The 27,838-nt window shown below is 45.6% G+C and overlaps 5 protein-coding genes and 1 long non-coding RNA gene across 7 annotated transcripts; 2 read left to right on the forward strand and 4 right to left on the reverse strand.

The window, feature by feature from the left end:
* Nucleotides 1-3,316: 3,316 nt before the first annotated feature.
* Nucleotides 3,317-4,727, reverse strand: LOC101769205 (actin-depolymerizing factor 7). Of its 2 annotated transcripts, XM_004984696.3 has the most exons (3): nt 4,537-4,727; nt 3,908-4,173; nt 3,317-3,787 (listed from the first exon to the last, which is right to left on the reverse strand). In XM_004984696.3, the coding sequence occupies exons 1-3, from the start codon at nt 4,537-4,539 to the stop codon at nt 3,637-3,639; spliced, it is 420 nt and encodes a 139-aa protein (XP_004984753.1). In that variant the 5' UTR covers nt 4,540-4,727; the 3' UTR covers nt 3,317-3,636. The 2 variants fall into 2 exon arrangements, with proteins under 2 accessions (XP_004984753.1, XP_004984752.1); XM_004984695.3 differs by having other exon boundaries at nt 3,908-4,726.
* A 2,209-nt stretch (nt 4,728-6,936) lies between these two features.
* LOC101756777 (polyadenylate-binding protein 4-like) lies at nt 6,937-11,670 on the reverse strand. The gene is made up of 10 exons (XM_004987005.1): nt 11,364-11,670; nt 9,681-9,799; nt 9,390-9,583; nt 9,056-9,312; nt 8,860-8,966; nt 8,587-8,776; nt 8,211-8,497; nt 7,992-8,132; nt 7,426-7,605; nt 6,937-7,324 (listed from the first exon to the last, which is right to left on the reverse strand). The coding sequence occupies exons 1-10, from the start codon at nt 11,668-11,670 to the stop codon at nt 7,121-7,123; spliced, it is 1,986 nt and encodes a 661-aa protein (XP_004987062.1). The 3' UTR covers nt 6,937-7,120.
* Nucleotides 11,671-12,140: 470 nt separating this feature from the next.
* LOC101768792 (probable ADP-ribosylation factor GTPase-activating protein AGD6) lies at nt 12,141-15,128 on the forward strand. The gene is made up of 3 exons (XM_004984694.4): nt 12,141-13,040; nt 13,728-13,817; nt 14,378-15,128. Exons 1-3 carry the CDS (start codon nt 12,243-12,245, stop codon nt 14,855-14,857), a joined length of 1,368 nt encoding a protein of 455 aa, XP_004984751.1. The 5' UTR covers nt 12,141-12,242; the 3' UTR covers nt 14,858-15,128.
* Nucleotides 15,129-17,190: 2,062 nt separating this feature from the next.
* On the reverse strand, nt 17,191-18,035 carry LOC111255845. Its single transcript, XR_002675943.1, has 2 exons — nt 17,926-18,035; nt 17,191-17,824 (listed from the first exon to the last, which is right to left on the reverse strand). It is a non-coding gene; the product is annotated as an uncharacterized LOC111255845 (long non-coding RNA).
* Nucleotides 18,036-19,911: 1,876 nt separating this feature from the next.
* LOC101768390 (THO complex subunit 4A) lies at nt 19,912-23,476 on the forward strand. Its single transcript, XM_004984693.2, has 6 exons — nt 19,912-20,241; nt 20,379-20,522; nt 21,233-21,301; nt 21,392-21,570; nt 22,105-22,727; nt 22,831-23,476. The coding sequence occupies exons 1-5, from the start codon at nt 20,047-20,049 to the stop codon at nt 22,280-22,282; spliced, it is 765 nt and encodes a 254-aa protein (XP_004984750.1). The 5' UTR covers nt 19,912-20,046; the 3' UTR covers nt 22,283-22,727; nt 22,831-23,476.
* Nucleotides 23,477-24,332: 856 nt separating this feature from the next.
* Nucleotides 24,333-27,809, reverse strand: LOC101767988 (trifunctional UDP-glucose 4,6-dehydratase/UDP-4-keto-6-deoxy-D-glucose 3,5-epimerase/UDP-4-keto-L-rhamnose-reductase RHM1). The gene is made up of 3 exons (XM_004984692.3): nt 27,339-27,809; nt 25,054-26,641; nt 24,333-24,962 (listed from the first exon to the last, which is right to left on the reverse strand). Exons 2-3 carry the CDS (start codon nt 26,617-26,619, stop codon nt 24,510-24,512), a joined length of 2,019 nt encoding a protein of 672 aa, XP_004984749.1. The 5' UTR covers nt 26,620-26,641; nt 27,339-27,809; the 3' UTR covers nt 24,333-24,509.
* Nucleotides 27,810-27,838: the final 29 nt, after the last annotated feature.

The raw sequence follows: 27,838 nt of genomic DNA on the forward strand, positions 1-27,838 counted from the left end.
CGAGGTGGCTGACCTTGCCACGGTACCAGTACTACGGTAGCCGCAAGAGACGGCCGTGGGGGCAGGTGCACGCGCAGCGTAGCCGCCGGCGCCCGGCGGTGACAAAGCGCTTAACCGAACCGGGTCGACGGGGGTGCGGAGGTTTAGAGCAAGTTAACGGCGCGTATATTACCCGTCCCTGCGTTGTGCGTTCTATATAGGGCGTATATCTTTAATTTGCCAAATCGACTTTGACCATAAACTCATTCTGGAATATTGAATTTTATTGATGGCTTCATTTTTAAGAATTGAAATTATTAGCATGTCTTTCTAAATGCGAAAATAATATCCATATTGTGGCACTTAACTCATAAGTTATTAGACTATAATAGTAAGTCAATGTGAATTCAAATACTCAAACTACGCCTAATAAATACTCCATCCATTCCACATTGTAAGTCATTTTGATTTTTCTAGGTGTATAGTTTTTGCTATGCTCCTAGATATAGTGTGTGTCTAGATGCATAATAATATCTATGAACTTAGAAAAGCTAAAATGACCTACAAATCGAAACGGAGGGAGTATGAAGGAAGGGAGTAATATATTTTGTAAAAAGTCTCTAACTTAGTCAAATCTCCATTTTCTCCCTTTTTATCTCAACTGTTTAATATAAGTGATGATAAATTTACTTCCACGCTCCTACACTTGGTACAACTACTTAAAATATTTTGAATTTTTTTAAGGATTAACGCTAATATTATTTCAGTGGTAGGCAGTCCGCAAGTACGGTCGATACGGGTAGAACCGTATTTCAGTTATTGGGGAAAAAACGCTCCCGCGCTCCTAGCTAGAGAAACTCTGGTGTCAGCGTGCGGGGTGGTGAGCCTGCATTGGGTCATAAAACAACTAGCGATATTTCCTCTTTTCCGCTTGATCTCACAGCTCAAGTACAAGGTTGTATACCATAGAATCCCATAATCCTACGATCCCATGGAGCCAAAACGGTCTAGATCCCATCTTGTGGTCTTAATTTCATAGTATCATCATGATTCTAAGTGTAGAATCCTATATGACCTTGCGGAATCAATGGGATAATAGGATAATTAACATTTAAGATTGAGCAACATATATGAGCAACTGTGTTTTATCAATTTAACTTGGAATCTTTTTTCCTCTGCATGTCACGGTATGTTAATACAATTATGAATATAGTTGATATTTAAATGATTTAGTTATCATTGGCTACAATTATGAACTGCCACTCTGCCAGGTCGAAAAGAGCCCACAGAAGCTACGAGACTGGGCCCTTTGCCAGGTCGGAAAGAAGCCCACAGAAGCCTGAAAGAGTTCCATCTTCTGATGATGCATAATCTGCATGAGTCAATTTGTCATGGGAACAAGCACCGTCACTAGCTGCCGTTTACAAGCAGATACGTAAGGTCCTGCTCCTGGCCATTGGCTTTCATTCAGTGTTCCTGTGCCTCCGTATATACACATAAATGTTCACGCACACGATCCGATTCCACCATTGCTCATCGAATCTACTGCATTGAACTATCGATACTTTTCTCTCAAAGATATCCTGTGAAAAATACTGCAACTGTTTAGGACCTAGAAATAATGTGACGCCTTTCTGGGGAAAAAAAATCAAGATACTGGATTAAACAAATGATGTCCATCCTCGACTGCTCAGAACACAGCAGTAATACTACATACTGATAACGTCACGACCGGGTATACTGGTCAGCAAAGGTGCTACCCTTCTGCTAACAGTCTGACCCAACCAACTCGCACCAATGGACAATTGTCACCCTAAGGGCGTGTAAAATCAATAATTTATGTTTCCAGCGTATCGCAAACATGAAATAATGCCAACGATGAAATAGGTGCCGATAACAAACAATGATCCATCAAATGTTTAGTTTTAGACAGTGCTAACCATTTAAACCAGTAACCTTCCGATCCATCCCTGGCTTTCACTAAGTAGAAAACTGAGTATTAGTCCCAGTTGGAAAGGTGCAAATCTCTCGAAAAACTATCCGAGACAAAGCAATCGGGATAAAAGGGGTGTCTTTTATCTCGGGTCCCTCAACCGGGACTAAATGGGCTGCCACGCCAGGCGCGGTATAGGACCCCTTTTATCCCAGTTAGTAATACCAACTGGGGGAGTCCTCCCACACGCGCAAGTCACAAGTCACGCGATTTTCACACGAAATATGCGCGTGCGCGGTTCGTGGGATTCGAACCCACGACCTCAAGCCTCGTGCGTAGCTTCCTTGCCATCCCACCTACACACCACATCTAACTATATAGGGGATCCAATCCTTTTATACTAACTCGTGGGGAACCCTTTTATCCGGTTGGAAACACCAACCGGGATAAAAGAATCCCTTTTATCCCGGTTGGTATTACAAACCGGGATAAAAGGGTCTGAAGGATTTAGTTCTGCCCCAGCCACACGTGGGACCCCCTTTTATCCCGGTTGGTATTACAAACCGGGATAAAAGGGTCCAAGGGCTTCTTTTTCAGCCACCTGTGAGGGACCCTTTTATCCCGGTTGGAGTTTCCAACCGGGATAAAAGGCCTAATTTTATTCCGGTTGGTGTCGTGAGCTTTAGTCCCCGAGTGGTAACACCAACCGGGATTAAAAGGGTGACCTTTAGTCCCGGTTATTCTTACCACCCGAGACAAAAAGGGTCTCCCACGGGTAGCTGATTTTTTCACCCGGGACTAAAGGGTCCCCCACGGGTGGCTGATTTTTGAACCGGGACAAAAGGTGACTTTTAGTTCCGGTTGCAAATGCCAACCGGAAGTAAAGCTCCGCGCACCCCCTTTTATACCGGGTCTGCTTTAAACCGGGATTAAAAGGGGACGTATCGAAAGTCAGTTCTCTACTAGTGTTTATATTCATTGAACAGGAGTTGTATTTTAGCTATTGCCCACTATTGTTAAAGGCGACCCAAAAATGAGTTCAAAGACAAAGCAACCATGCAGTTTTCAAAAAGAAAAGGCATCTATTCTCATGCTAAATGATAAAATGTCTATCGAAATTCAATGAGATGTTAGTATAGAAGACACAATATCGCAACACTATAGACTTTCAGAGTAACTTCAAGCAAAAACCACCATCATCTTAAATCAGACACAGAAAATCATCACATTCACATCCCATGTCAGAATCAAACTTTTAATTAATACCACTGCACGCAATTGACAAGAAATAAATTAAGGGCTAGGAAATATGCAGTTCCATTAGAATGAAAGCGATAGCTACAATGACAACACATCGTTAACACGTGCATGCGGCAATATGGAAAAGAAAAGGATAGGGCCTGATGTCATTGGTCAAACTTCCATGGCATTCATATGAGCAGGCTGTTGACAAGTCCAACACCTGTAGACTTGCATATCATTAGTTTGGAGAAATCAGGGTAGGAGCAGACAATGTCACAAGTTCTGTACTGAACTGACTACTGAGCAACACGACGAAGACGGACGAACTGAAACATAGGTGGCAAGTATCAAGCTAACTAGAGTTAACAAACCCCGGACTACAACTTCCCAACCCACTGATATTCAGCAGCTACAGCACTTCACTTCCTAAAGCAACCACAAGATGTGTAGTACCTCCACAGCAGGAAACAGCAGCAGAACACTCAATTAGCACGGCCCCTGATCACATCAAGGCCCATCTCAGTGGGATCAGTTGCCTGCAGCTCCACCTGGATACCATCAAGCTCCCTCTTGAACCTGTCCTTGGAGCTTGCATACAGCATCTTGCTCCTGATCTTTGCAGTGTCCGGGGACCTTCACATCACAACGGCAAAAGAACAACAGCAACACACGGTTAGTGAGCTGCATTAAGAGCAACGAAGGATCAATCTCTGCACGTCTAATAATGTACTTCTCCCAGCTTAACATGCGTACCACGCGATGAAGAAGATCTTGCTCTTCTGGCATCCCTCCTCGGTGACGAAGTCGAAGTCGTAGATGCAGTATCTGCACTCGTCGGCGGGGAGGATGGCGGCGAAGACGTCGTAGGTGAGGTTGGGCTCGCCGAGCTTCTCGACGACGACCTGCTTCTGCTCCTCGTCGATCCTGAAGACGACGAAGCGGTAGGTGCGCTTGGCCTTGAGCTCCAGGAACCTGCGCTTGCAGTCGTCGTCCACGGCCATCCCGGACGCCGCGTTGGCCTGCACCCACCGAGACACACCGGAGATACATTGACAGGCAAAGACAAACATAAGCGCAAGTCACTCCGCCGAACACCCTACGGGCAAGGAGTATTCGGTTCTCTCGTCCCTAAAAGAAATCAGCAGCAGCAGCACTGATCTCCCCCCAAAGGAAGGGCGGTTTCAACATCCAACAATCCTCTGACAAAGCGCCCAACAAGTACATTCCACGCCTACAGGCAAATTAGGCTAACCCTAATCACGACACTGCCGCAAATTCCCGGATGAACGCCGAGTCAGTTCGGTCGGGGAATCGAAGTCGCTGCATCGACGATTCAGCGCCGAAAGGAGGGGGAGGAGTAGAGAGGGAAGCGGCAGGCGTACCATCTTCGGGAGAGGAAGAGAAGGTCCCGGCGGCGGCGGCGCGAGGAGGAGGGGAAAACGTCCCGGGAAGGGAAGCGGCGGGGCGGCGGCGGAGGAGAAGGAAACGCGGGACGGGACGGTGGTGTGACTTGTGAGAGGTGCGGCGCGTGGAGGTATTGCCGCGCCCGCGCCTTCTTATCGCGCGGGTCACACGGACGCGGCGGCACGCGCTGGCCTGGCCTCCTCTTCCCCGTTGGCCCGTTCCGTCTGGTTTGCCTTTGCGTGACCTGCCTCCACTGCTTGTTTGTCCCGTCACCGCGCTCACTTCTCGATTCTACGGCTCTGCGATTCCGGCTTGCCGACCCCCCATTTCCTTGGTTCTCTTGGTTGATCCTGAACAAATCGTTCACGTTACGGGGTGGCTAGCAACCAAATAACGCCATTGACTTGTTTTGTTCGATGGCCGGCTGATGCGGTTCCCCTTGTAGAAAGATCACGCCGCACAACGTGCAGCAGAGCTACATGCTTTGGCGGAGCAAAAGAAATCGCCCGGCGCATCAACGTTTTACCGGGCTGCATGCATCGTGCAATTTACGGCTGGGACGGGCTTTCTGATACGAGTATAAACTTAACAAATCAAGAATCGAAGGGTTGTATCCAAAATGAAAAGCTGTCTAGCCAGCTCGGACACATGCACCAACCACCAACCGTGCCATTCTTTCTAGTCGCACAAAGTGCGAGATCAAATGCAAATTCGTTGGTCCTCCCCGATAGGAGGAAGATTTTGTGGCCACGATGGTTCGTCGCCAGTGCATCTGTTTCCTGAACAGAAGGTGCCATTCTCGATGGACGGCGACGCTCGAGCAATGAAAGATAGCTCAGCTCAGCTCAGATCCGCTGATTTTAGATGAGCAGGATGCTGGTGACTTGTAAGGCTATGGAGGCACAAAGGAAATGTGTGTACCATGTAAGAGCAGGAACGGAAGAGGGGCACTGTGCAGTCAACCACGAGCCGCATGGCATGCAGCTGAAATTTTCTCTAGCCTTTGAACTGTTTGGTTACCACTTACCACTTACCAAAAGCAAAGCACGACGCAATCATCGTAACGAACTGGAAGTGGCTGTCATGAACGATAACTGCAAAGTGCATACACGCTCGCCTTGCTTGGATGGAAGTCGATTGCGATTGTTTGCCAAGGCAGATCGAAAAGAAATCTACCACAGAGACTGCAGCCGGCGCTCACTCATCAAGTCTTTAGCTCATATCAGATCTGTAAAGTCTAGATCTAGATGACATAATGAGCAGGCACTCGTCTATGAGGAAAGTTGGCATATGCCATCCAGGATCTCCAAGTGCGTTTCAGCATTTTGTCTGCTGACCTCAACGCCAGTCCTGGCAGTGCTTACTGCTTACGGAATGCACGAAAGCGAGCAGGCAAATCACGGCATTACCATCTGGTATGTTTGGGACATCCATTTTCGACGTCAGGCCAGGACAACACGAGCAATCGTTGGCATGTGTGGTCATTGCTACGTTCCACAGCTTCATCCATTACAACAGCAGAGGGGAAAGCAACGACGTTGACGCCTATCTGCAGAGTAACCTGAAAACGAGAGCACAAGACTCTGCTGGTGTATTGACGGTGACAGCTCCGACGTTCAGAACTACACGATTGCCCACAAAGAAAAGCCTCATTGTTCTAACAAGCTCTCAGCTTTGCACAAGCAAGCCATATCATCCTTCTTGGGACTTGTGAAAAACTCGTTTTTAATCCCGGTCGGTAAGAAGCAAATCTTCCAAAAATCCATCCAGGATAAACCAATCGAGATGAAAGGGGGTCTTCAGTACCGGATCACTCAACTGGGACTAAAGGATGTTACGCCAAAAAATATTAGAAATTCCCAGGAGGCCCCCCACCACCACACGCGTACGCCGCAAGTCATAAGATTTTTCACGAGAAATATGCGCATGCGCGATGCGTGAGATTCAAACCCACAACCTCAAACCTCGCACGTAGCTCACATTTGATTATATAGCCAACCACCCGTGGGGACTTCCCGCGTGGTTACCACCCGAGGCTAAAGGGTCCCCACGAATGGCTGATTTTTTCACTCGGAACTAAAGGATCTCCCACGGGTGAGTCCTGATTGATATTTGACCCGGGACTAAATCTCCTTTTGTCCCGAACTAACCTTAAATCAGAATAAAAATGAGCGTATGGAAGGTGAATTCTCTCTGTTCTAATTTGTGAGCCCAATAAGGATCGCACTCAGAAAATAGATCACCTAGCTAGCTCCCAAATACCTAAGAACACAAGCTATCCACGAAATCAACAGCGCCAAGGGTAAGATGAAAGGTGCACCACATGAACGTCAACACAAACAATTTATTCCCTAAGATTCGAAAAGGTTCTAGCCGAGTAAGATTCATAGCACGTCCAGATAACGGTTCTAGCTGAATCTAGTTCTTATTACTACTGAGTTCTGTAGCAAACAGCACCTCAACAAATCCAACCGGTAAAACTGATCCGCAAATTAAACCACGCGAAAACGCAGCAGCTACACCACCTAGTTACCATCCCTAACAGACAAGAGCTGCCAAGCTTCAATTGGCGTTTACACCAGCGGAGTCCAGCATGAAGCCCGGGTGTAGCGGCTCCTGATCCTCGGCCTTGGGATTTGTTGCATGGAGCAGCTGCATGCACTCGTCGACTTTGGTCGACAGCATCTCCGACGAGCAAAGCAGCGTCACCACCTCAGAGCTGTCCAGCTCCAGCAGCATCCCGGTGATTTTGCGAGCGAGTCGAGGCTGTGACGAACAAGGCACAGTTACCAAGTTAGTACAAAACTGGGCCCCTAGCTAATGTTATGGATAGAAAATAAATGGCAAGAATAAACATGAGAGATTGCCTGGTGTCTCTCAACGAGCGGAAAGAGCCTGTTCCCGAGCAACTTCTTCTGTTCCCCGGGTGGAGCAGAAGCCAGATAGGTGCTGGAAGAATCATTCTCCGACAAAACAGGGTCACCGTGATGAATGGCCAAACCGTTGGCCATAACATCATTGGAGAAGTACTTTGGATGGCTGAATCTCTGCCAAAAAAAATGCATAGCAAGTTAACTGCCTATTGTAAAGAAAAGGAAAAGGAAGAAACAAAATATAACTGGTAAATCATCATGAAGAATGCTATCACAAGGCAACACCTAAAAAATGATCAGATTGGGGAAATAGTTCTTTAACTGTGCCAAATCTTGCATGTACGGTAAGTTAAAACTGCGGGGAAAAAAGAGAGAAGGCTACTACGAGGCAATGCCTAAAATTGCAATCACGTTGGGCAGAGATTTAGGAAATAATTAAGCACTAGATGAGCCGCATATATGTAAGTTACTCAGGCAACAACCAAACTACCTTACAATGAGGCACATAACATGATATTCACATACTTTGTTAATATCAACAAGAGGAAGTCAGCAAATACCTGTCGGGGCATAGACATGAAATCTTTAGCTGGTGGCGCATGTGCGACATAGTTTACAGCATGAACGGTATGGGGAAGAGGCATCATATTTCCACCCATCCTTCCCCTGTTGCTTCTATAATGCCTTGGCGAATTTGGCATCTATGATATGGTAAAAAAGAGTTTACCAACTATTAGGAGAAAATATGAGAACACTAGTTAAAGAGACAAGAGACGTACCATGGGTGAATGTATTTGTGGGATATTAGGTGGTGAAGGAAACATATTTGGCCTCCATTCATGACTGAGCCCCATGGGTGGATACACAAATCCATGTCTTGGAGGACCTTGAGGGAGATGTGTATTTGGATGGGCAAAGTATACGTGTGGATATCCAGTGGGAATCATAGAGTTTGCAGGTCCAACCATTGTAGCAAGCTGAGCAAAGTGTTGCTGCAGTTTGGCTCGCCTCTCCTCTTTCCTTTGAAAAATAGCAACATATAATGGTTTTCCATAAAACATGACACCTGCTTAATTAAACCGAAGTGGCATGTTAGTAATTAATCTAATTGCAACTATTGATGGCTACTAATGCTTATACAAGATATGAAATTACCACGCATGCTGCTTACGGCACCCTTTGCTTCCTCAGGTGTACTAAAACATACAAACCCGAAGCCTCTACTAATGCCCTTATCATCACGCATAACCTTCGCAGATGTGATGTTACCAAATTCATCAAAACGTGCGCGAAGAGCTTCATCATCGACTTCATCATGAATGTTTTTTATATAAACATTTGATTCCTGTCAAAAATGCATATAACATGAGACATATAAGTGTGAAATTATGAGATTAAATAGCTTCGAAATATATGTGTGAAACTTACATTGCTCTTATTTATTATTTCATTTCTTTTCTCCTCATGTAAGCGCTGCAAATATTGTTTCCTTTCCTCCTTCTTTTGAGCTCTTGCCACATACAAAGCTTTTGATCCTAAAGAAAATAAGACAAAAAACAAATAAAACAATTGAAATCTTTATAGTAGAAATGTTTGTTATTTAACATAAGATTGATAAACGTACCAATTGGCATCCCATGCATGGTCTCTTGTGCTTTAATGGCACTTTCAGGGTTTTGGAAGCTGACAAACCCAAATCCCAGAGATGACCCATCAGGTCTCCTCATAATTTTCACACTAACTATCGGACCAAACTGAGAGAACTTCAATTTTACAAGTTCCTCTGTTATGTCATCATCCAGATGCTTCATATATAGGTTAGTAAATTTATCATCATTATTTGCAGATCGTTCACTTTTCTTGACAAAAGTAGCAACATGCCTGGAAAAAATGGAAAATACTATGTAAAATACAGAGTAAAACATATAATACAAATATTTACAAAGTGACAAACATACAATTTCCTGTCATTGAAAAGAGAGCCATGGAGGTTCTCAATTGCTGCATCTGCTGATTCTTGTGAGGCAAATTGAACGAACCCATAGCCTCTAGTAGTCCCATCTTCATTTTTGGCAACTTTACATGATAAAACATCTCCAAACTTAGAGAACAATTCTTGAAGCCTGGCATTGTCCACAAAATCATTAAGGTTCTGTGAATTTCATACAACAAAACATATTAGACCTTCACACAATTATACATATAGAAGTTATGTATGCTTATGTGTGGTGAGGATATTGCTAGTATACCTTAACAAATATGTTACCGACACCACTTCTCCTAGCATCTGGATCCCGGTTCGACCACATCACCCTTATCGGCTTATCCAAAACCAAGCTATGGTTCAATTTTTCAAGAGCAGTCACAGCTGATAAATAATGTTAGCAAACTAGTCAAAATATTATTATATTAGTCAACAACAGGTACATTATGATACTATTCATATCAATTAATAGAAATGATATATAAGAATTACATGAAAACAACACTCCCTCCGTTTTTAAGTGTATGGCATGTTTATTTTGATCTAACTAGTTTGCTCAAAATGTCACTATATTTAAAAATAATGGGAGTAGCATAGTTTGATGTACTCAATTCTGACTGAGAGAAAAATACAATAATTTAAAGCAAACATCTCTAAACTTTAGTACACCTATATGTATTGAAGATTGCATGCAACAACCCAACATTCTATGAGAGAAGTATACCAATTTAATCTACTGTGAAATGCATGAAAAAGTGGAAAAATGAACAATGGCAAGTTAGGTGCACAATACACATGTATAACATTCAAGGAGTTGTACTAATATTTTCCAAATAATTATCCACTTCTCTACAAATTAACAAGCACATGTAAAAAAAAGAAGGTTCCTCATTAATTTCATTATACATCGCTAGACAAACTTAATGTTTGTATGCTTTACGTCACTACTTGAATGATCAAGCTAACATAAGAATAGTGCTAAGTATACAGCTATATTTGTATCCTTTAGGATGTTCTGAGTATATAACTTGCATTGGAGAAGTATTATCAACAAGCCTAATAAATAAAATAAAATGCATTGTTCAAAGCCGTTCAACCCATGTCTATTGATAGAGTTGCTTATAGCTCATAGCTCAAGCGCAAGTAACTACCATGATGAATGTTACTCGTTGCTATGCAAAAAGACGAAGAAGAGAAAGCTGCCCAAATCTTGCAAACAATTCAACCCATGTACATAGCTCAAGAGCAATTAACTACCATGTTGAATGTTACTCGTTGTCATGCAAAAAGACGAAGAGAAAACTACCAAATCATGCAAACAATTCAACACATGCCTATATTGATAGAGTTGCTCATAGCTCGAGCACAAGTAACGTACCAGCTGAATGTTACTCGTTGCTATGCGAAAAGACGAATGATAGAAAACTGACCAAATCATGCAAACAATTAACCAGCAATCTAATATTAAAGAGTTCATGTTGCTTTTATATCTACCATGCTTGCGGTAGTTTACTATTAAACTTTACCGGTTCATATATCATGCCTATAAATAAATATACCATGCTTTGCCGGGGTAAAACGACAGCGTGAGAGAGAAAGAGATGACAAAGAGACGACCAGTACGTGTTCGAGGTGAACAGCATGTGAACTGGGCTGCGAGCTTTGCATGGACACTGCATGCAGGATGCATGAGGCCTTCCTATACTCTGTTCGGGCCTTCCTATGCCCTGTTCCAATCTCTCCCCACCTCCAATCCCAATTTTAACATGTTTCACTAAACCATACTCATAGATCTGATTATATTGTACCCTAATCAAAATACATTAAACCAACCCAAGCCCCCGCATTACAGCAGTACAGGCAAATCAAATCCCCAATCTAACCGGGTACTCTAGCTGGAATCAACGATTGCTGAAGAGGGATCAAGCACGATGGGGAGCGCACGTACCGTCAGCCCGAGAGAAGTAGTTCACGTATCCATATCTAAGCGATCTGCTGGTGGCGTTGTCGCGGCAGACACGCACGGACGTGACGGTGCCGATCTTGCTGAAGGCGTCGAACAGGTGATCCTCCCCCACGTCCTCGTGCAAATCGCCCACGTACAGCGCCGGCACCGCCGCCGCAGCCGGCTGCGCCTCCTCACTCCCCGGCTGCACCGCGGGAGCGGGCGCCGATTCTGCCTCCTGCTGCTGATCAGCGGCCCCCGCCGGCGCGTGCGCGGACGCAGCAGCCGCTTCCATCTCCGACGCCGGCATGAGCAAAGCAACCCTAGCTGGAGCCGGCGGCGAGGGGAATGTGGGAGGCGAGATGTGTCGAATCCGGCGAGGAGTCCCGCAGGGTTTCGGCGACGCGACGGTTTCTGGAAAAACTCGCGAGGGCGAGGGCCAAGAGACGCCACAGGTGGGCCGCCGGCTCCTTTTATCCCTGCGTGGAGCGCGTCGGATACGGGAAACCGTCCGCGCCTGGCTGGCCGCCCGCCCATCTCGGTGGCCCGAACGCCCCCGGCCTCCTTCCTTCCCCACTGCCTGCGCGCTGGGCCCAGATTGTCGGCGTCTGGAGTGGGCCCCTGTTCGGTTCGGCCACGCCCACCAGCCAGGGTCTCGGCAGTGCCCTCTGGAAACGAGGGATATTACCTCTCTGCCCTGGGCACCGCCCACGCGCAGGCAGGGGCAGAAGCGTCCACGTCGGCGTATTTGACCCCTCCCCGTCCCGTGTCGGCGACTCGACTCCTCCTTCCTCCCCTGCCTCGTCCTCCCCCTTTCCCCTCCGCGTCCAGGCCCGGGCCACCCACCCAGCCGCGGATCCGAGGCGCAGATCCGATCCTGCGATGGCGTCCACGGCGGCGAGGCGGCTGCGGGAGCTGCAGGCGCAGGCGGGGAACAAGACCTGCGTGGACTGCGCGCAGCGGAACCCGCAGTGGGCGAGCGTCTCCTACGGGGTGTTCATGTGCCTCGAGTGCTCGGGCAAGCACCGCGGCCTCGGCGTGCACATCAGCTTCGTGCGCTCCGTCACCATGGACTCCTGGACCGAGGCGCAGCTCCGCAAGATGGAGGCCGGCGGCAACGACCGCCTCAACGCCTTCCTCACCGCGCGGGGGGTGCCCAAGGAGACGCCCCACGTCGCCAAGTACAACTCCAACGCCGCGGCCGCCTACCGCGACCGCATCGCGGCGCTCGCCGAGGGCAGGCCGTGGACCGACCCGCCCGTAGTCAAGGAGACGCCCGGATCTGGGGCGCCCGCCCCCGCCAGGAAGCCGCCCGTGCACGGCTCCGCGGCCTCCGGTGGTGGCGGCGGCGGTGGGTGGGATGACTGGGACGACGACTTCCGGCCGGATATGAGGCGGAACCAATCGGTTGGATCATTCGCCGCCGCTGGGACTCAATCGGGGAGGCAGCCGCCGAGGTCCAAATCGACGCAGGACATGTATACGAGGCAGCAGCTGGAAGCGTCGGCGGCAAATAAGGAGGATTTCTTCGCCAGGAGGATGGCGGAGAACGAGTCCAAGCCTGATGGAATCCCGCCATCCCAGGGCGGCAAGTACGTTGGGTTCGGATCTAGCCCCGCGCCCTCGGCGAATAGGAATGGCGGTGCCACCCAGGGCGATGTCATGCAGGTCGTCTCCCAGGTAAAAAGATCATCTTTGTGCTATTGTGTATACCATTTAGAATATGCAATGAACAGGTTCACAATTCACCAATATAAGGAACATATTTTCCCTTGATTTGATAACGATATCATTAGTTTGCAGAAATAAGGAATTAGTATAAACATAGTTGGTTTACATGCAAACTGCAGAGCTCTGAATTTCATTCATTGGTACTATTTGGCAGTGAAATTGGGGATGTAGCAACTTGCAACAGTTGTTACGTATATTGACTGCTCTCCCTGTGGTTGGAATTTTGTTAGTACTGTGTTCTAATCTAGTTTCAGAATCCTAATGAACACCTGGACATAGTGATGGCTCATCCTGTTTACTAGATAGTAGAGGAACATGCTGAGTTCCTCATCTAGCATATTTACAGAAGGACAACACCACTATTTTGAAATTTTTCAGCAAAATAACTTCTGCAATTAAGTACACTTCTTTGGTTACTCTGGTTTAGATATGCCTATCAGCATTTTTTTGTGCTAAGCCTGAAATATGGCGTGGTTGAATAGTATAGTTGATGCATTGTTCACTGGTGGAGTGCATTCCCTCAGCTTACTTTGGTTGTTTTGTGAACATTTAGTTAGGTGCGGTGATGTCAGGATTGTACCTTAGTTTGTAATTGTATTGGTCTGATATAGTTCCTCACCATAACACCTTTTTCAGGGATTTGGACGCCTTTCGCTAGTTGCAGCATCTGCTGCCCAGTCTGCTGCCAGTGTTGTCCAAGTCGGCACAAAAGAAATCCAATCAAAGGTGACTTAACACCTTGCTTCCCAATTCTGGCTATGCATCAATTGATTCCTGGGTCTAATTATGGATCGAATATGAGCCCCTTTTTGAGGTTCACCAAAGTAATTTAGCTTCTTGCTTGAATCTTTTGCTCAAACACTTCCTTCGAAGTTTATTGCAACAATACTACATTTCTGATCAGTAATAATACATTACTCTGAAGATGCCTCAGCATTATTGTAATTTGGACAAATGACAGTATTTCTATTTAACATCATATTAGTCCTGTACTGTCTTCTTTACTTTGAGACCAGGTCTTGCTAAGGGTTGTTTTTTATCTTACATTTTAGGAATGCTGCATTTTTATTTTTTGATGCAATAATATTCTTCTGTCAACATTGATTCTTCTTTTCGTACCATGAATTTCATTGAACAAACCTTATCATATGTTGCGCTCCTTGTGCAATAGTTGCCAGACTACATGAAAACATATTTTTGTTGCACTTTTTTAATCGAGGTGTATAATCCATATGTTGTACTTCACTGTTTCTTTTTTCTGAGAACTGTGCTTTTCTGCAATGCAGATGAGGGAAGGGGGCTATGACCAGAAGGTGAATGAAACTGTCAGTGTTGTTGCCAATAAAACTGCAGAGATTGGAAGCAAGACCTGGGGGATCATGAGAGGAGTTATGGCCTTGGCTTCACAAAAGGTCGAGGAATATGCCAAGGAAGGAGGAGTGGGTGGCTGGGGAGACGATTGGCAACGCGGGGAGCAGAACAATGAGCCTTACCAAAGGTTTGAGCATGAGACCAACAGCAATGGTTGGAGCTCTTCTCAAAATTCTTCATCAAAGAACTACAATTCCAATTCTTGGGACGATTGGGATGACCAAGGCAAGAAGGACGAGCCTGCCAAACCACACCAGAGCAGTGACTCCTGGGCCGGCTGGGACGACGCGAAGGACGACAGTCCTAGTTACAGCAATCACAGCACCTCCAACAAGGGGAGCAACCAGAACGGGACCTCTGGCGTCTCGTATTGGACGGAAGGTGGATTCCGCTGAAGTTGGCCTCTTTGCATAGAGCTATACTTTCAGAGTTGTTATATGAGCGCCCAGTGGTTGGTATTATTCGGATACTGAAACGGTCGTGTAAAAGGGTTTGTGTTTCTGTACGATGTCTACAACTGTTATATCTAGTGGTATATTTCTGTGGTCAAGGCCCCTTCGAAACTACCGTCCAAATTACCAAGGAATGTCGATTTGTTGAAACTGTAATTTACACAGCTTCCTCGCATATTCTTTATTGGTTTCATTGGTTTTGTAGCCAGCCTTACCGAAATTTGCCGTAGTGGATATTCTGGTAACCATTGTGTGCTGGTACGCTCCATGAACTGGATATACTATTCTCTGATCGGTGTCTTTACTTGGGGCCAGTATCGTGTGATCGTGTCCACTGTCCACCAACTGATAAGGCACTGAAATCCTGTGCCTTCTCTCCTATTGGCTACTTTCCGAGCCTTTGTTGCGACATGGCGCTTGATTTTATTTTATTTTTTGCTTTTGTCAGTAGTTGATTCCAGGTAGGAGCTGACAATATGACTCCACTTTTGGAATCCACTGATGATGCTGGTGTGGAAGGAAGAAGCCCAGATGGTACCAACCTCAAGCTCGACGTTCCTAACAGAATCTGACAGCTGTATCTTCCAAACGATTTGCTATGGTGGCACATTGCAGCTTCCTTTTATAATAGATTAGCAAAATATTCCAGCCGCTACATTGGATCATCTATGAAACTGGTTATAATTGCCTATCATGGCTCAGTGACCCGCTTGGACATCGATCATCTTCTCTTGTAAGGCCTGGTTTGGTTCCTCTTGCTTATTTTTAGCACACATCACATCGAATGTTTAGATACTAATTAGGAGTATTAAACGTATACTATTTACAAAACCCATTACATAAATGGAGGCTAAACGGCGAGACGAATCTATTAAGCCTAATTAATCCATGATTTGACAATGTGTTAACAGTAAACATTTGCTAATGATGGATTAATTAGGTTTAATAGATTTGTCAAGCCGTTTAGCCTCCACTTATGTAATGGGTTTTGTAAATAGTCTACGTTTAATACTTCTAATTAATATGTAAACATTCGATGTGACACGTGCTAAAAATAAGCAAAGTGAACCAAACGCCCCCTAATACCTGGATTTTGCATGGAGCTTCCTATTTCTATGTTTTCTATTCCAATTTATGTTTGTGTTATGTATTTGGCTAAGAGGGTCCCGGTCAATACCTCAAGGTCTGCACGGCAAGGGGATGCAAAATCGCAATGCATGACAAGTGCAGTTGCGCGTGTTCAAAAAATGGGAAGAAGACTAGAAGAGAATTACTCCCTTTGGATTCGGTGATCGAATAGCGGCGGAAGGACAATCTTACGCTATGGCATGTCATCTACCTGAACGAAAAGAATGAAACATGGAGCATGGAAGACGCTGTACTGCGCGTCAATAACTGGTAGTGCTTCATGTTTGTATTTTCGTGATATAAAACCGAACTTCTTTTCTGAAATACTCCCTCCATTCTAAACTGTAGATCGTTTTAACTTTTCTAGATTCATAGATATTATTATGCACCTATGCATAATAATATCTATAAACTAAAAAAGTTAAAATGAGTTACAATTTGGAACGGAGAGAGGAGACACTGGACCAAGGTATCATATATCAACAGTTTGTTGGTATATAAAGTTTCACTCAGCAATCATCACGCTAAAGTTAGGTAGAAATCCAGCTCAGGTAGATCTTATGCTTCTACGGGAGCGCTATTTTAAGCGTGCAACAACACTAAAAATGGTAACTGTGTTTTTTCTCGAATAAAGAATGATAATTGTATGTATAATAAAATATTAAAAGAGGCCTCACCTCCACCGAATTCCGAAGGATTGTAGAACAACGCATTGCGAGGCTTGCTTAGTTGTAGCACATGCATGCCAACTTGTATTCCTTAGCTGTCCATGTGGAGCACTAGCTTCAAATTCTTTTCTTCTCGTCAGATGCACAAGATGCTCGGTACGGTGGACCATAAACCCTATAAGGGATATGCACTGGTCTTTTTCCCTAAGATGGAGTGGAAAGTAAACTATGATTTGCGACTCATTGTCACTAGAGAGTCGCCTATGGAAACTTTAAGACTTTGAACTCTAGGACCCGTTTGGGACAGAGGAATCCAAAATAGAGGAAAAGAAAAAAAATGTAGGAAAGGAATATGAAGGGAGTATGAAAACAGAGGACTGGAAAAACGCAGAAAATGATACGAGGTGTTTTTCCAGAAAATGATATGAGGAGGTGTTTGGAACATAGAAATTGCTAACACAGGAATTAGATAACTATGAATGAGGAAGAAAATATTACGACATTAGATTACAGTACTTTGACATACATGAACGTGAACGTGTATGTTTAAGATGGTATGAGATTTTTTACAGGTGGGACCTTGGCCCATGAACTCAGTCGACCTATGTTCAGCATACACCATCGTTCTTATCCATCACTACCTTATCTGTTACCTCTTCACCTCGGTTTTTCTGAATCCCCATCTCGTAGCTCGCTCCCAGGGCTCCAATGGAGCCGCTCCATCCATGCCCTCGATGTCCTCATTGTCAAAGCAATGGAGAGCGACCACAGCTAGGAAGGCGTGGGACTGTGGGAGCAAGCCACGGCGGCCGGATGCTCTGGAGAGCGGCGTGGGTTGAGACGCTACGGCAGCCGGCAGCATGGGAAGCGTGCGGCTGCAGCAGGACAGCAGCACCGCCGGCGCCGGCGCCGACGACTCTGACGACGGCAGCCCGCTCGTTGGCTCTTCTGTCTTTCTGTAGCACCACACAGCCACTCCTCCGCGCTCTATCTCCCTCAGCCGCGCGAGCACACCTTGAGAGCTTCCACGGAAAACTTTGGCTCCGAGTGGATGTAAAAATTCCTGCGTTTTGTGGAGCAAAGAACATTTCCATAGGAACGGGGAGCTCGATTCCTTCGTTCCAAACGGTACATGATGTCAGCCTGCCGAAACGGAATGATAATAATGCAATATTATATGCATTACATTTTACTATGATGGACTAAGGATTGTACCTGTTGCTTGAACATGTACAAACTCTTGTGAGCTACATCATCATCTTCATTTGAAATGTTTCATTAATTTAGGATCCGTTTGGTACTCTTGCCAGATACTTATATTGCTTTGCCAGGTAAGGATACGTGTTTGGTAGAGAGAAAAAAGCTTTTTGCTCGGCAAGCTAGCTCAGCCTGGCAAGGAAATCCTGCCCCGTGCGGGTGAGCCAAATCGGATCTCCCGCGCCGGCAAGGCTCACTCGCTCGCATTGTGTGCTTCCGCCTGTGCCCAAATCGAAGATCCCTGCTGCTGGAGCTCAGTTCCTGATTCGACGCGCTACTGTGCCGAGCAAGCAAAGCTTTTCCTTGCCTTGATTTGCCATGCCAGATTAGCCCATCTTTGCTAGGCAAGGCGAGGGTTCCAAACGAACCCTTAGTGTTCTTTGAAATAAAATCTTTAATGATTATTCTACAATCAATTTTCTTAGGCGTGTTAGTATACCACTCTCGGGTGCTGTTTGTAGCCAATGCATGAAGTATTTCTTGTTTCATGGTAGAAAGCAAGTCACAGGAATGCTCCGTCAGTTGATTCCTAAAATTCATGTCACATCGAATGTTTAGATACTAAGAGCAACTCCAAGAGTATCCTAAAAAATTCTTCCCCAAAACTATATATTGGGGGTTCTCCTAAAAAAATTTCCCCCAAAAACATATCAGTCCACAGCAGATCGCTAATAAATAGCCCCCAATATTTCAAACACAGGCCACGTCATCGTATTGGGCCCATCGGAAGGGACGTGTGGGCGTGCGGGAATCAGGATTGGGGGAGGAACGTCAACGCTAAAATATACGCGGTGGCAGACTGTTTTTTAGCGTCGCTAAAAAATTGGGGAATGTTTAGGTGGATTGTTGGAGTTTATTTTTTCTCTCTTTTTTCCTAAAAAAGGTATTGGGGGTAAGATTAGCAGCCTCTTGGAGTTGCTCTACAATCTCACTCGATTCTCAGAATATTGCACGGATGGAGACTAATTTGCGAGATGAATCTATTAAGCCTAATTAGTCCATAATTTGACAATATGGTGCTACAGTAAATATGTGCTATGATAGATAAATTAGGCTTAATAGATTCCCTCGTGAATTAGCCTCCATCTATGTAATTAGTTTTATAATTAGCTCATATTTAGTCCTCCTAATTAACATCTGAATATTCAATGTGACATGAATTTTAGTCCGGACTAAAGAACCAAAAGCCCTCTCAATAGGATTGCGTGGATGATCAATAGAACTCTATATGCAATAGTTGTACTAGGAAAACTATCATGTAGCTTAAATAATTAGAACTAGAAGACTGGGCTTCCTCCAGTGACCAAAACTGCCCAATCTATTGCCCTCGACCATCGCCCTCCTCCTCCTCTCGATCTAGTGACCTCACCAGCAACGCTGAGCGAATGCTATCTGCCAATATAAGTTTAGTTGCTCTATAGCTTTAAAAATGGAGTGAGTACTATGTATACGAGACTTTTACTTGGAACTCATAGGTTATATTGCAAATGGTTGGCTATGGAAAATATTACATTAAAGAAATACGAAAGTTTGATAACTCATTTTAAAAACTCTTTAAAATGTTTTATCAGTGCCTACGTTAGAGTATTCTGATGCGCAAATAAAAATAGCATGCTATCTCAAAAAGTAAGAATACTTTAGTTTTGACTAAGCTCTACAAATTCAATAAACTGAAATCAGCGATAAAGCTGCTTTGTCGTGTGGAAAACGGAATTCTAGTAAACAAAAACTCGGAAATTATTCGTTTCAAAAAAACCTGGAAAGTAGTTCCGATCTGGATAACGAAACGAGCCAGACTCCGACCCGGCCTCGGCCCGAACCAACCAACCAATCAGTGCCCGTCCGCATCACGCCCTCGTGGCCCCGCGGCCCCCACCGCCTCACGGCGCGTTCTCCCTACGCGTCTCCCCGCCTATATTTTATCTGGCGCCCGCCTTCCCCAACCCGAAAAAATATCCCCAATTCCCCACCCCAACTCGCAACCCTAATCGCATTTCGCCGCCTCCACCCCGTCGACTTCTCCCTTCTCTCGCTAACCCTAGCCCAGCCCACCGCGAGATCTGCCCCGCGAGAGCAGCCATGGCGGATACGCTCGACATGACCCTCGACGACATCATCAAGAACAACAAGAAGAGCAACCCCTCCTCCGGCGGGGGCCGCCGCAGCCGCGGCGGATCCGCCTCGGGCGGCGGCAGCGGCAGCGGTGGGGTCGGCCCGACCAGGCGCCCCTTCAAGAGGGCCGGGAACAGGCAGGCTCCCTACCAGCCGCCGAAGGTACGAACGAATCAAACGGGCTAGTGGCTCCGCGTCGCCCGGCGGAGGATGCGGGGCTTCCGACTTCGCTGAGTCGGGCGGCACCGCGGGAGGAGGTGGTCGGATGGTTTTCTCACGTGGTGACGCGATCGATCCAGGCCCCTGACGCGGCGTGGCAGCACGACATGTACCCCGGGGTCGCCGCTGGAGGAGGCAGCGGCGGGAGGGTCTCGGCTATCGAGACGGGCACCAAACTCTACATCTCCAACCTGGATTTTGGCGTCTCGAACGAGGACATCAAGGTATATGCATCACCGGCTCGAAGAGTGTTATGCTTCCGAGCATTTAATTGTGCGCAAATTCCGTAAATAGCTGGTTAGATGTGCGATTGGCTTATAGATTCTTTCAGATCTTGCGCTCCTGAAGATTGAGCCGGTCACATGCCTTTTTGGGCTATCTTCTAGTTAAGATCTATTGTATGATGTAGTAGTTGCGACGTCACCTGTATGACTTGTAATTGTGGTGTTTCTCTGTGATGTCTGGTTAACGGGTGTAGATGCTATGCTGTGATCTGCGGTTAACATGTGTGCTTATGCTTGTGCTTCTGAACAAGGTGTTTAGATCTGGCAAAGATCTAATCCTACATATTGCTTGTTCTTGATTTTCAATAACACAGTGATTCTCCCATGGCGCTATATGATTGAAAGTATTTCTAGTTTGCTGCCTGCTTCAAACACCTAAGACTATGCTCCTGTTTTATCCTCAGCTTGTCATGAGTTCTCAGTCTGTTCATTTTGCTTCTTCTGGTGATGTATGAATTTGCTGAACGTCATCTAAATTTCTGTACTGTAGGTGGCAGTTCTGTATTTTGAGATTTAACTTATGCTAATTGTTAAATATTTAATTTTGTGAAGTCATGTTCTAGGAGTTGAGATCAGTGATGCTTCTGTGGATCATACACTTATCAGATTTTAAACACTAGCTCACTACTTTCATATGTATTATGATGCAGGAGCTTTTCTCCGAACTAGGTGATCTAAAGCGATCCTCAATAAATTATGATCGAAGTGGGAGGTCCAAGGTACAGATGCAGACATGCAGTCTTATGGTCTCTTTCCTGTCGCTTACCTACATGGTTTTCTGATCTCTTACATCTGGATTTTTTCTTCAGGGAACAGCTGAAGTTGTATTTGCAAGGCGTGCTGATGCTGTAGCAGCCGTGAAGAAATATAACAACGTGCAACTTGATGGGAAGCCCATGAAGATAGAGATAGTTGGGACCAATACTCCAACAGCAGCTGCTGCCCTTCCAGTCGTTAATGGAGGCCAGGCTAGGAATGCTGTGAAGAGGTATGTTTTCACCAATTCATGTCAATATCAAATCTGTAGGGGCATGTTTGGCAGTATTAAGAATAACTAAAGGGCATTATGTTGAAAGTTTATTATTATATCAGTTGTCTGATTGAACAACATTGTCATCAATTTAGACTCATATGTCTGTCAATTTGTCAAGTCAAATGAAGTGATTTCAATTGTAGTATATATTTCTTTTATAAGTGCTTAATGGTAGTTTCCATTGTGCTGTAGGCTATTTTTTGCATGTGCCAAAACTGGGCATACATTTCAGGGTATTTGGCAGTGTTGAATCTGTATTTTTTTAAGGCCTGGAAGTTCATATATTTGTGTCATGTGCTAGTTCATCTAAAAAAAATAGTTAGGTCAGCGGATCATTTTTTGTAATGGATTGAAATGGCTATGGTGCGTTTTACATCTTCTAATATGCAGTATAATTGGTCTTTTACTTGTATTTGTTATGTTTCTTTTTCCTTTTAATAATTTATTCACTTTATGTATAGTCCACTAAGTCATATGTAAATACTACAGTGCACCGAGGGGTGGCCCAACCGGTATGCCGCAGCGTAGACCTCATCAAAGGGGTGGTGGAAGGCGTGGTGGTGGATCTGGTGGTCGTCGTGGCAAAGAGCGTAGTAAGCCAAGGTCTGCTGAAGAACTTGATGCTGACTTGGAGAAGTATCATGCTGATGCGATGCAGACCAACTAAATACCTTCACCAAGTTGGTATTCGACGTCAAATATGAAGGACATTAGTCCTTTCATTCCTTCTGTTTGTGCTACTATGTTCTGGGGACAACAAAACCTTATGTTTGTGGGGGTCTTGCTTTACTGAATTTTATGTGTTTACATAGAACTAGAGTTAAGTGGGTGATGCTGAACACTGCTATGGAAATTACTTGGTTACCTTTAGTTTCTGTATCTAATGCTGCGGAGTGAAGAATCATCCAAGTTGCTCCGCCTCCGCATGTGAAAGTTGATGTATGAAGGCTCTCTCATTTGCTTTGACCCTCACCATACAATACAACATCATTGAGGTAAAAAGGACCGGACTTCAAATGTCCCCTGGTGATCTAGTTTCATGATTTTATCACGATGTGATGTTGATCAGATGTTTGCTGTACTGGTTCAAGCTCCAGCCATCTTAGTAGCAGGTATGCATGTTTTTCTTTTGATTTAGTCCTTTCTGTTGGTTATCATATTTATATTTGTTCGTTGTGTACATGAGGTTAAGGCTCCCTTTTTTTCATATTGCAGGTGGCTGTCCCCTTTTTATTATGAAGCATTGCGATATTTATTTTGGGCATCTTAAGCGATCATCTCTGGCACATAAATGGTTTGCATGAGCTAAGAGGTGCCTCGTTCTTTTAAAAGTTGATTCCTTTCTTGCATAATCCTCATCGCTTCAGTTGTCAACAAGTCATTGTGGATCTGGCTGTCGCTAATCTGATTGAAACATCATGGTTCAAATCCTGCTTCAAGATCAGCTATTGGTAGTTAGTGGTAGCTGTGAGTAACTGTTGATGCTACTACATCAACGATACTACATCCTTTTGGACTTTGGCTCTTTGCTTTCTTATATTTTGGTGCAAGCATATGGGCCCTCTATGATGGTTGATCTCAACAACTGTGCTTGGTTGAAATTATATCAACTTGCTTGAGGATGCACATGGAGTCCTGTGCCTCTTGCCCTGAAAATTAGTTTTTAACTTTAGACTTCCTTTTTTCTTGCCTGTCATTGTGGAGTTGGAACTCGTTTCAACTTCATTTCTGGTGGCAATCTCTCAATCATCCTGGCATCCCAATTCTGCATGGGATTACTGGAGACCATGGTTGACTTGTGGTGATGGTATTTCTTGTTAATGTGCTGAGGTCGACAGTTTCAGTATAATTGGTATATCATTTTTGCGATGTGGGAACAATTCTTTCTTTTCATTATTCCTTCAGTTCTATTGCAAAATGTTTTAATCTGTTGTGCTTTTACTGGGAATGCTGCATGGTTTTATCCGAGGATTGGAATTATAGTAACAGAATAGTTGATTGACGGTTTACTTTGCCAGTTTTAGCTGTGCTGTGATACAGTTGTCGTTGACAGTTTTAGTTTTGGATGAACTGTGTTTCCGGAAGTCTCGTTTGACAGTTTTATAGTTCTGAATTGAAAGGTTTGTCTAGTGTGGACACGTGCTACTGGTGCCTTTCGTAACGTTTTTCGCTTGGCATATCGTGTTGTCACTTTTTATTTCCATATATGCATACCGGGGGAAAGAAGGGGGGACAAGGCAGCGATGTGTGCATATTGATGGATCACGAGTCCATGCTGAGAGGTACGCCATGGAACCATCAGATCTCGAGTCTGGTAACGTCGCGACCTAGCTGCAAACAGGAAATTCCATTATTCCACGCGCATGCGGAACGCGAACCTACAGAATAGCTAGGAACTGCCCCATTTAGCTCTTCTGGCAAAGCGAACCGATTCGCTTTTCCGGCAAAGTGACCGACCAAGGTGGCGTCGCCAGTCGCCGAATGGCACAACCGCAAGCCATAACCAGCCAACATTCACGACAGATGGATAAGAAAACATTATCAATGCAGGTGCCTCGAGGAATACTTTGCATTAGCGACCAATGCACAACACAAGGTAAAAGAACTGCCTACAAACACCAAAATAACAAAACCTAAACAAAAACCAATGCACAACACAAGGTAAACAAGCTGCTTACAAAAACCAAAATAACAGAACCTACAAAAAAAACAATGCATAACACAAGGTAAAAGAGCTGCACTTGACATTTTGTATAATGATGAAATAAGTCAGTTTGAAGCGTCCATGATCTCATCGATAACCAGGTCTCGGCACATCGGCCACTGTAAAGAACATCTATACGTGTAAAACACGATGCGTGACAAATGACCTCAACACCTCCTACCCTAAATCCTCAATTAGCAGGAACCTTCCTGTTTGGCTCAAAGACGTACTTTATCAAAGAATCCTTGATGGACAGCAGCTCAGGGAACTCAACCTTCAATTTCGATGCGTCCATCTCATTGTTACTTCTGGGAGCAACTATAACCTTGGCCTGCTCTTCAAGTGTGAAGTTGGTCCACTTGAAGTCAGGATTGATGTATTTCCTGTACATCTCCAGAATCTCATTGTGGCTGACGACGCCAGGGTTGGTGAAGTTCCATATGCCCCTGCAATCCCGCTTCGCCATCTCGATGGAGAAAGGCAGAAGCTCATCCAAAATTGTCATGCTGTTGGGAATGTTCACCACCTTGTCGTAACGAGCTATCTTTGTGATGAAGTTACGAGGGTTGCTTAGATCTGATGATATAGGCATCCTGACTCTAAGAGTACACACATTATCATACTCCTTCAATAGCTCTTCCACCTGCACAATGTTTACCAGTACAAAAATTAGATTTAGACATTATGAAGTAAATGAATTTTTTTATATATAAAGGAAAAAAAAGGAAACTCACCATTGCTTTAGTTTTAGAATAGAAAGAACCTCTAAAGTTGGGTGTGTCTTCCTCTTTAAAGCCAATACCAGACCCTTCAGGGTGCTTAGCATCATACTCAAATATACAGCCTGTAGCATAATTAATCATGAGCAAACCCTGCTCACAACAAACATCAGCAAGATTCAAGGTGCCCACAACATTGGTCCGGATTGTGTCCTGTTTGTGGGTCTCGCACCAGTCAACATTTGGTCTCCCAGTGACCCCAGCAGCATTTAAAACGTGAGTCGGCTTCACATTTCTAATGTCCTCCAACAGCTGAGAGCGCTCCTCCAAGCGTCCTTTCCCGTACTCATATGGTATTCCTTGCTTCTCACAAATCTTTCCAAGGAGGCCACCAATCCACCCAGTCCTACCATAGATTAAGAACTTGTAGGAAGGACTTTGGGGGGCATTAGTGGTGCTTTTGGTACTGGCTGCAGGAGCTGTAGTGCTAACTTCAGCTGGTGAAGAAAACAGAGACTTGATTTCCTCAGTCCAGTTATGCCTTTCAACTCCAGGAGTCATCAGCATCCTTGGATGAGGGAGCAAAGCACCAGCTACATCTCCCCAGTAATCAGGATTGGTGGTGTACCATTCAATTGTTTTCTTCAAACCCTCTTCCCAAGGTGTGCGCTCTGCCCATCCCAATCTCTTTAGCTTCTGATCATCCAAAAAGTACCTCTGGTCGTTGAAGGGCCTGTTCTCAACAAACCTGATGACTTTCTCAGTATCCAAACCAAATAACTTGCATATGTCCTTGGCCACATCAATCACCCTCCTCTCCTTCACAGTACCAATATTATACACATGTCCAACCTCTCCTTTGTGAAGAACCACTTCAAAAGCTTCAGCTACATCCTCACAGTACAGGTAACTCCTGACATTGGAACCATCTCCATGGATTGGAAGAGGCAGACCTCTCATGGCCAAAAGAATGAATTTGGGAATGAGTTTCTCAGGGAACTGGTTTGGCCCATACACATTGTTCCCCCGAGTGGTAATCACAGGAAGACCATAAGACCTACCATAAGCCATCACAAGCATTTCAGCCCCAGCTTTTGTTGCCGAATATGGATTTGTTGGAAGCAGCTGTGAGGCCTCATGGTTGCCAACCACAGCATCCTCTTCGGTTTCTCCATACACCTCATCAGTACTGACATGAATAAACCTTCTGATCTGACCAGTAACCTTGCAAGCCTCAAGAAGGACGTGGGTACCATATATGTTGTTCTTTGTGAACTCAAAGGAATTGCCAAAAGAATTATCCACATGTGTCTGAGCAGCAAAGTGCATGATGGTGTCAATCGACTCTGTGATCAGAAGGTAGTTTACCAGATCAGCACTTGCAATGTCACCCTTGACAAACTTCAAATTTGGTGAAGACCGTGAAGGGTTGAGGTTTTTTAGGCTAGAGCAGTAGTCGAGCTTGTCGAGGACAACAATCTTGTAGTGCGGGTAGTTCCTAATCAGGCGGTTGGCTACATGCGATGCAATGAAACCAGCAGCGCCGGTTATGAGAATGTTCTTGGGCTCATAAGTCGCCATCCTTGTCTCCTAATTCTCTGACCTGTTAATTTGTTAGAAAACATAATGAGATCAAGGGGCACTCTTACACTGACTGCTCATCAGCTAAAGTTGAGGAACCGAATGACAGAAAAGTAAGAAGCAGAGATTTGTCGCAAACATGTGAATTGTTTTAAGCAACCATCACTAGAAAATACATAAGCAACTAAGTAGTAGCAAATGTAGAAGTCGAATCTAATCTGAAATTAACATGGATCCCCAGAACAGGCAAAATCTATATTCAGACACGTTGGCTTCACGCTCTGGCCACTGATTATGAACTACTAACAGAGTTTTGAACGATACGCTACCAGGGATCATTAATTCTACGAGTAAGGAACATTAATTTGGTGAGATACAGCAATGTACTAGCCCGCGCAATCCATCGACGGGCACGCGCCCATCACGCTACCAATATCTAGGGAACCAACTCATGCAACGCGGCGGCAACCAATTCCATTGGCCGCCGCTTTTCTACGGATGGTTCGCGATCGCCGCCGACCGAAGCAAACCCGGAAGCAGAGCGTCGAATCACTCTGCGGCTCTGTCTACCCGCGCGACCTCACTCACGTGGGCGGCGGGCCGCGAGGATGAGATCTATCGCGCTCGCCGACACCAGGAGCCGACATAAGCACACGCTCGAAACAATTCGGGAATTCGCGAAGGGGTTCAGATTTGAGAGCAGGAGAGCAGGGACTCACGAGGAGCGGTGGCCGAGATCCGGGGAGGCCGCGGTGCCGGCAGAAGCGAACCGAGCCGAGCCGGGGGAAGCAAGCAAGCCTGTCGCGGAGCCGAAGGCACGGTCGCGCGCTCGCGCGGGGCGCTGCGGCGGAGATCACGGACGGGCGATTGATGATGCCTCCTCTGCCGCGACGGCGCGGTGCGAAGCGAGAGCGGGGAGGAGATTCGAGAGGGAGGGGCCCGGGCTGGCGACTAAAAAGCAGGTCGTCAGAGGAGATCCTGATGACCGACCGCTTCGCCGCGTGGACGCGCCAGCACACGCCTTGCTGCCTGCTCCCTCCCTGCTCTAGTGTGCTCTTGCTGGCGGACGGAGTCGCGGCCGCGGCCCGCAGCGGTGCACGGCGCAAGGCAGGCCCAGTTCAGCTATGGGCGGACGCGGACGTGGGGCGTGAGCGTGACGGCTGACGGGGGAGTTGGTAGGTATGCGGCGCGTCGCACGACGCGGATGGGATGCGGATCT

This window comes from Setaria italica, chromosome IX (genome assembly GCF_000263155.2).
Source record: "Setaria italica strain Yugu1 chromosome IX, Setaria_italica_v2.0, whole genome shotgun sequence".
NCBI classification, from domain to species: domain Eukaryota; kingdom Viridiplantae; phylum Streptophyta; class Magnoliopsida; order Poales; family Poaceae; genus Setaria; species Setaria italica.

What these genes read in the sequence shown, in the direction of transcription:
- LOC101769205 (XM_004984695.3), bottom strand. Translation starts at nt 4,224, where the DNA reads ATGTTTGTCTTTGCCTGTCAATGTATCTCCGGTGTGTCTCGGTGGGTG. An exon ending in AAGATCTTCTTCATCGCGTG is followed by an intron (nt 3,788 to 3,907) that starts GTACGCATGTTA and finishes TGTGATGTGAAG; the next exon opens with GTCCCCGGACACTGCAAAGA.
- LOC101756777 (XM_004987005.1), bottom strand. Translation starts at nt 11,670, where the DNA reads ATGCCGGCGTCGGAGATGGAAGCGGCTGCTGCGTCCGCGCACGCGCCG. An exon ending in AAATAATAAATAAGAGCAAT is followed by an intron (nt 8,777 to 8,859) that starts GTAAGTTTCACA and finishes CATTTTTGACAG; the next exon opens with GAATCAAATGTTTATATAAA. An exon ending in CACAAATACATTCACCCATG is followed by an intron (nt 8,133 to 8,210) that starts GTACGTCTCTTG and finishes ACCATATCATAG; the next exon opens with ATGCCAAATTCGCCAAGGCA.
- LOC101768792 (XM_004984694.4), top strand. Translation starts at nt 12,243, where the DNA reads ATGGCGTCCACGGCGGCGAGGCGGCTGCGGGAGCTGCAGGCGCAGGCG. An exon ending in TCATGCAGGTCGTCTCCCAG is followed by an intron (nt 13,041 to 13,727) that starts GTAAAAAGATCA and finishes CACCTTTTTCAG; the next exon opens with GGATTTGGACGCCTTTCGCT. An exon ending in CAAAAGAAATCCAATCAAAG is followed by an intron (nt 13,818 to 14,377) that starts GTGACTTAACAC and finishes TCTGCAATGCAG; the next exon opens with ATGAGGGAAGGGGGCTATGA.
- LOC101768390 (XM_004984693.2), top strand. Translation starts at nt 20,047, where the DNA reads ATGGCGGATACGCTCGACATGACCCTCGACGACATCATCAAGAACAAC. An exon ending in TCTCGAACGAGGACATCAAG is followed by an intron (nt 20,523 to 21,232) that starts GTATATGCATCA and finishes ATTATGATGCAG; the next exon opens with GAGCTTTTCTCCGAACTAGG. An exon ending in ATCGAAGTGGGAGGTCCAAG is followed by an intron (nt 21,302 to 21,391) that starts GTACAGATGCAG and finishes TTTTTTCTTCAG; the next exon opens with GGAACAGCTGAAGTTGTATT.
- LOC101767988 (XM_004984692.3), bottom strand. Translation starts at nt 26,619, where the DNA reads ATGGCGACTTATGAGCCCAAGAACATTCTCATAACCGGCGCTGCTGGT. An exon ending in ATTCTAAAACTAAAGCAATG is followed by an intron (nt 24,963 to 25,053) that starts GTGAGTTTCCTT and finishes AACATTGTGCAG; the next exon opens with GTGGAAGAGCTATTGAAGGA.